The following is a 7500-nucleotide window of genomic DNA, read 5'->3' as shown; positions in this document are numbered from 1 at the left end:
TCCGGCATTGGACGTCACCACAGGATGTCTTTACGTCCACCAGGTCTGCGGAAAGTAGTTCGATGAATCACAACGGCTGAGTGTGCTTAAGGCCGAGTGTGCTTAAGGAGTCAAAGGCTTCTCCCACGGTCTTCCCGTTATGAACACCATTGACATGATATACATAGTCAAGTAGCTTGGTGTCAAGTATGCGTGAGGTGTCTTCCTCTCTGAAGTGATGTGTAAGCGCTGGTCTTATACAGTATTTGAGCACTGGATTATTGCCCAAAAGTGCATGGCATTTAGGCATCCAGCTCCAAGCACTTAATTCTGTTACAAAAAGTGCAAAAATAAATTGAGTGTTTAACCCCTGCTATACATTGTGCAGTAGAACTTAGTACACTGTGCAAATGTGCGCGTGCTTGTTGTCTGCTTGATGTCTGTATGCTTTCAGTGGGTGTGAGTGTGGTTGTGTCTGTATATGTCTGACAAACTGCATGTCTGCTGGGCCATGTTTGAAAGTGTCATTAGCCTGTATGTGTAAGTGCTGTATTGTATATGTGTGTTTATGGTATTTATGTAGCGTGTGTGTTTGTCTCTCCATCCCCCGGGTGGGACGCAGGTGTTCGGTGTCCGTGTCCATGCGAGACACAGCTGTGGCGCGGCTCCTCACTATCGTTCATGATGTACTCGTTCCAGTCGAAGCCTGCGCTGCCGTTGGCCAGGTAGGTGGCCGTGTTGTTGAGCGGCCAGATGACGCACTTCTGCCGCAGGTTGCCCATGAAGAGCTGCAGGCCAATCAGGGCGAAGACGCTCAGGCAGAACACGGTCAGGATCATCACGTCCGACAGCTTCTTCACCGACTGGATCAGAGCGCCGACGATGGTCTTCAGACCTGAGGTGCACACGCGTGTACACACACACACACACACACACACACACACACACGCGCGTGTACACACACACAAACAGAAAACACACACAGAGGGACAAGGGGGGTTGCATATGTGTTTGGCTGCTAAGGCTGGCAAGATGGGGTCAGGCATGGTGGTCATGTTTTGGTGTATGTTTGTGTATGATTTATTCTAGTATGTTCTAGCTATTTATTGGGTAAGTATAATTGAGTGAGATCAGTTTTTATTATTCAGGGACCAAGTAGGACACCAAGTGTTCACTAAGTAATCACTGCCTAGAGGGACCCATATAACCGTTTAGAGGACAGGGGTGTCAAGGTGTGGTAGTGGGAATTCATGTTGCCATATAGGGATTTGCCCTTTGCTTCTAATGTCCAAAAATGTCTTGCACACATTATATAACTCCTGAAGTGTAAAGCTAAGGAACAAAGTATTTACAGCATATTGAACTTTTTGTCTGTTCATAATGTTGCAGTTAAAATATTCACAAACTGTGTCTGCAAACAGGAAGTGAGGTCATATCTTGGCACCACTCCTGTGTATCTGACACCAAACCTGGTACTTTGTCTTTGTCTTCATACACTAAGCATATTTTATGTCATTGAACCACTAAGAAAACACTGATATGTCCACACAGGACCATTTATAATCCTAAACGGTTTATAATCCTAAAACCATTTTGCATGCAAACAGGATTTTTTTTGTTAGGTGCAAAAAGGCAGAAAAGAAGACATTATTGCACTTGGTCCCTGTTGTATAGTGTGTAGCTGCAGTATATTAATCCCTGTGCTTTGGTGTCTGTGTGCTGCATATACGGTATGTGACGCTATAATTCAGATATGTGTTGATGCACTGTGGCTGCGTTTGTGATCATCTTTGTGGAATAACCATGCCTTGACCCCAATGTTCTTATTTTGAAAACATCTTGACAAAGATACACGACCCCCACAATATAGAACAATCATGGTCAACAAAAAAAACTGTTCGGGAGCCTTCCCCTTGCAACTGGAAGTTCATTTACTTCAGGCTGCTTCAGACATTCCTCACTGAGCCAGAGTCAGAGCCAGAGCCAGGAAGCCATTTTTCTGTTTACAGTAGCAAGCTCCCGCCGGCAAGAGACAGATAATGGTGCCACGTTTTGGGGGGGAAATTACAGAAATCAACGTCTGAACTCAGTTTGTCCACATATTTGTTTTCCCCCATCTCAATATCCACATAAAACGACTGTTTGTTTTAGTGTAACAGCCACCCGGTCTGGATGACACTGATAGTGCCTTCTGCTTAAGGCAATCACACCGTTTGAGGGTGGCAGCCATGTTAGGTGAGGGGAGGACTCCGAGCAACAGTCTGAAGAAACTCCACATCCATTCGCCTCTAAATACTGCAGCACAACAGAGGGCCAATGAGAGAGGAAGAAGAAGACGGGCAGGCAGGAGGGGGAAGACGGAGGAGCACGTGAAATGACATGCAGGGCATTTAAACTCCAAGGCTGAAGGAAGGAACGGCGCCGAGCCAATGGCTTGTCTACTGCTGCATTGGACTCCATGGGGGGGGGAGGTTTTTATTTTTGCTCTAACTGACGTATAATTTCCACTAACCACCCATCCCACAACCCAATGCTACGCCATTACAAACCACTGGAGCGAAGAGAGTCTGTGTTACCTTTGAGGAGTCACAAGGCCCTGGGCAGGACTCCCGTAAACCCTGAGAAACCAGCTGAGTGCAGGTTGAGTGCAGAGGAGTTGGACTTAACCAGACCCACCCACCCACCCCCCTGCCTCCCATATGTGCTGCCAAAGGCTGTGATTATTACATGGACTTAGCAGCAACCCATCACTTTCAATATGTTTAAAGCATAGGGGTGATCTGTAAAAATCTGTAATATTTTCCAATAATTTCTCATTCAGTTAAAAATTGTAATTTTAAATGTACTGCGGTATTCCGAAGTAGGTTACTACAGGAATTTTGGGAATGTTTCCTCTGGGACTAACCAATCGTTCCCATTGTGACGTATAAAGGACATCTCTAGGAGTCCCTCCACTAAATGAATGAAATTAGGAATATTTGTACTGTTGTCTGCTTCCTGAATGTACGTCTCTCATGTAAAGGTCATGTCTCCAGACCTCTACAGTATCACTAATTGTTGGGTAAACTGGTTCATTTCATTCAGGTGCACATTTGCATTGTCTCTGTGAATCATCCAAAACCAAGCAAAACCAAACCAAATGGAGTGAAAAAAAAATGAATGTTTCATTGAGATAAATCGGCCAAGCTCTTAGTAGGACTGTTATTCTAAAAAAGCAAGTGACTTCCAAAGCATCATGCAGCATAAAGGATGTCCACAAACTAGGCTTGGCAGTCTTCATAAATAAATCAGAGCTATTGGGTCCCTGGGATTCCACTGAGAGCTCTACAATTCCCATCCCATGGAACAAAACGGAGCATGTCCGAAACTCTGGAATGCCTTTTCTGATGGATTTTACTGGACATATTACACATCCTAGTCCTTTTTTTTCTTAAGCTTCAGCTTTGCTACGCTCCAGTATCTTGTGTCTAAATAAGTATATGTATTAGTCCTCCCTTGTCTACTTGTTTACAGTGCTAGGAAGTACAGTTTGACATAGTGTTATGTTTCAGGGCATATTTACATATGTAACTAAAACTTAAATCTATTTTTAAGAAAGGGAAAGTCCTTTGCTGGGACGATCGATCTCACTGACTAAATGAGAAATGTCTCACTAAACCCTTCAATCCACAAAATAGAGTCGTGCATTACAAAATAGACATGACTTAAAAGCGGTTACTCTGCCCTGGACGTGTCCATTTGAAATATTAGCCTTCTGGCTCCTGATCAGGCAGAGGAAGCTGTCCATTTGATGGAATCACGCTGTAATGTAATGTAATGTAATGTACTGTGCTGTTCAGGCTCTTGGCACACATAAAGCTTTGTTTCGCTAGGTGCTAGGGCCGAGGAGACAGAGGGGAAGGGAAGCTGGTGGTGTTTTATTTTATATTTTTTGGGGGGGGGGTATCAGCAGCTGTTCTGAAAACCAGTGGCATTCATAATGGATGGCCTGGAGGGCCTGATGAGAGAGTGCAGAGTCTTACGAGGGCCCTGAGATTAATCATAGACTGCAAAGCCTATCAAAAATGTATCAGTACCATTTTTGATCATTTTGGAGTTATAACGTTAAAAAAAAGAACATAAATCAAAATCAAGAGATAAATGAAATCAAATAAAGCGTGAACTGGTATCTCCAAATTAATCGCGTTGCGGGCCTAAAAGAGAGAAACGGCATAAAAAAAAATTCAAATAATAACAAAACAAACAAACCAACCAAAAAAAAACATAAGTCCCTCATAGGAGTGAGAAATCAAATAAGCTCAGCCTCAGTGTTTAAATTTGGAGTCTCACCTGGAATGACTGAGATAGTTTTCAATGCTCGGAGAACTCTGAAGGTTCTCAGCGCAGATACATTCCCCAGGTCCACAAACTCTGTTACATATCTGAAATAAGGGAGGATCACACACAAACACACCAAATGACAAAACCACACACACAAGAGCACAACACTGAACCGAGGAGGAAGAGGAGGAGGAGGAGGAGGAGGAGGAGAGGAAGAGGAGGAGGGGGAGCAGGAAGAAGAGTTTCACGCCACGCCACAGAGACCTGTCCACTAAAGAGGAGCGGGGAGGAGAAGAAACAAGAAACACATCACACACACTACGCACACACACACACACACACACTACGCACCGCGCATCACCGTCACCGCACACACACACACACACACACACACACACGGCTAAACACCAACAATCCCCACCCCACAGCTTGGGCCCACGCCACACACACACACACCATCTTACCTGGGATTACAGAAATAGTTTTCAATGCCCTCAGCACTCTGAACGTGCGCAGAGCTGAGACATTGCCTAGGTTTACAAATTCTGTTACATACCTGCAGGATCAAACCAAACCACACATGAAGACATGTTTGCAGTGGGAGGAACACACCTGTCCTGCTAGTTGTACTATAAGCTATAGTTAGCCATAGTTATAGTTAGCTAATTGTCTTCTTCTCTTTAAAACAAGTATCGCAAATCTTTTCACATTAATGGATATTTTTTTCAGTTTCATTTTTTAATAGATCTACTTTAAAGTGAATGCTCTAATAATGGACTGTCATTAATCCACACAAGGCCATCGACAAAACATGAAAAGCTTATGGGAACAACCCAAATCTACATATACTGTATATATTTCTATGAAGAGCACAGGCCGTGTTAAGACGGATGGGGTGCACTGCTGAAGAGAAACTGGGGGGGGGAGGGAGAGAGAGTGGGTTAGGTCAGTGAGGGAGAGAGCAGCCAGAGCTGACAGACCCCGAGAGCTGGTCACAGGAGCGTAGAAGCCTCCTCCCCTTCTCAACAGAGGAACCTAGAATGTTCTGTTAACAGTCTGGCTCTGTCACACACAAAAGAGACTCGTGCGACTCAGAATGAGATAGGGATGGAGAGAGAAGGAGAGAGAGAGAGAGCGAGAGAGAGAGAGAGAGAGAGAGAAAGAGAGAGAGAGAGAGAGAGAAAGGAGCAGACAGAGAGAGGAGGTAAAAGATTGAATGTAAAAAGACGTCTCTCCTTACATTCCCTGACTACAAAAGACATCTTAAAATAGTACAGTTTTGCATTCATTGTTTTTTTTGTTTTTTTTAAAGAACAAACAACTTCTGATGTGACTATTTCAACAGCCCTCTTGGGTCATCTGTGACAGGCTTCTGGGCATATCTCATCTCTCATCTTTCTAGTCATCTATGGTGCAAGTTAGCACTGCAGTCTGTGCTCAAGTGAAATTGTTCTCAACACAAAATGGCTGGGGCTGGAAGTGTGATACTTACGCCATAGAAATGACCATGAAATCCAGCCAGTTCCATGGGTCTCTGAGGAATGTGAAGTCGTCTATACAGAAGCCTCTGGCAATGATTTTTACTAGTGATTCGAACGTATAAATTCCAGTGAAGGTGTACCTATGAGAAGAGAGAGAGAAGCCAGGAGAGGCCAGGAGAAGCCAGTTAGCCAACATTAGCATCTAAGCAATACAAGTTGAATTCTAATCTACCCATGCACTGTGATGAGGTCCATGCCCTTGCAGACACTATGGTAGGATGTCTCCAAAGCCTCCCATTGCACCGTTTCCTCTTCAGAGAAGAAATCTGTCTGAGGGGAAACGCATGCATGTGGCCAATGTGTGACTTAAAATTGCCATTTCTTCAGCACTGAACCTTATGACAAATCAAACTGACTAGAGAGCACTACGGTTGTGTGGTGATTCTGCTCATGTGAATGACGACATGCATATACCAGAGGCGATAGGTGGTCAGGTAAGGTCAAGCATTAAGTAAGGATGTATTCTGTGGTCTGCACATGCTTGGTGACTGTTGGTATCCATGCTCTTACACAAAGCTGTACTTACTCTACTTGTTTGGACCATTCTGGAGGGTCACTAAAGGTCATGAATATACAGTTGGTCAAAATAGTAGCCATTATGACCATGCTGAACAATGTGGAAAGGAGTTAAGGGGAAACTTGGAAAAGTCACAGCCAGAGAAAAAAAAAAAAAAACACAGATTTCAAGATTTAAAGGTAAAGTAAAGACATTCTGTATTAGAGGACATGCACAGAAGTGTACTTGTGACTGCTAGCTACTGAGTAGGTGTTGCCACGGTGATAACGGCCCTGCTTTGATTACACAGAGAGCATCACGGCATGCTGAGGCTGACAATCACACTGCCAATCACACTCGGCGACTCTACACTTTCAAAATCTCACAAGCTCATTAGTAGGCTCTAAGGTTTATCTACATAAAAGAGTTAGCAGACTAACAGAAGGGGGGGGGGCAGGTGGCTCATTCTCTGCCTGATTGTGTATATAGGGGCGACAGTGGTACAGGAGGTAAAGAAGTCGTTTAGTAAGCAGAAGGTTGCTAGTTCGATTCCCTGTCGAAGCGTCCTTGAGCAAGACACTGAACCCCTAATTGCTCCTGATGTGCAGTGTGCCATCAGTGTAAATGTAAAATGTGTATACATCTTGTAAGTCGCTTTGGATAAAAGCGTCTGCTAAATGACTAAATGTATATGGGAGGAACAATTTCCCAACTCCACTTTGAACACATAAATAAAGGATTATAGTTACACACCACAACCACAGCTCATATTCTCTCACAGGAAGACATTACTGATGCTGGACACGCTTCCTGTGGGGTTGAGACGGCACTCAGGGACAGATGGACACTCCATTATTATGTCAGTGTGGCGGGCCCAGATGAGGGGCCGGGAGGCTGGGTTGGTGGAGGGGTCATTTCAGAAGTCAATGGAGTAATAAACCTTTAGAGGCACTGCGACTGAGGCGAGGCCAGAGAGTCTCTTCGAGTCTCTCACTTTAAAAGGGACTGTCTGTGACTTTTGGGGCTGCAGTCACGGGTTAAAGGCCCAGTGGCTCCCAGCTCTGGCTCCCAGCTCTGGCTCCCAGCTCGCAGGGACGCAGCCCAGCCAACGGATGGGAAGTCGATGGGGAAAGAAACGCCATTCTGTGACAGGAGGGGTGTGTC

The 7500-nt window shown here is 44.7% G+C and overlaps 1 protein-coding gene across 10 annotated transcripts in view; it reads right to left on the bottom strand.

Annotated features, from left to right (window-relative positions):
* Positions 1–7500, bottom strand: part of scn8aa (sodium channel, voltage gated, type VIII, alpha subunit a) — a 61328-nt gene that overhangs the window by 39503 nt on the left and 14325 nt on the right. For 7 of the 10 annotated variants that reach the window (XM_031565746.2, XM_031565748.2, XM_031565747.2 and 4 more), the window contains 4 exons: positions 6367–6456; positions 5792–5920; positions 4309–4400; positions 653–874 (listed from right to left, as the gene is read on the bottom strand). In XM_031565746.2, coding sequence (XP_031421606.1) covers positions 653–874; positions 4309–4400; positions 5792–5920; positions 6367–6456 — 533 coding nt within the window. Of the gene's footprint in view, positions 1–652; positions 875–4308; positions 4401–4763; positions 4856–5791; positions 5921–6366; positions 6457–7500 lie in introns of all 10 variants that reach the window. The other 3 variants (XM_031565749.2, XM_031565751.2, XM_042707575.1) reach the window with 1 other exon arrangement.

The sequence above is a fragment of the Clupea harengus genome, chromosome 4 (genome assembly GCF_900700415.2).
Source record: "Clupea harengus chromosome 4, Ch_v2.0.2, whole genome shotgun sequence".
Classification (NCBI taxonomy): Eukaryota; Metazoa; Chordata; class Actinopteri; order Clupeiformes; family Clupeidae; genus Clupea; species Clupea harengus.
The sequence above is the reverse complement of the archived record's forward strand: the minus strand, read 5'-3'. Positions and strand labels throughout refer to the sequence as shown.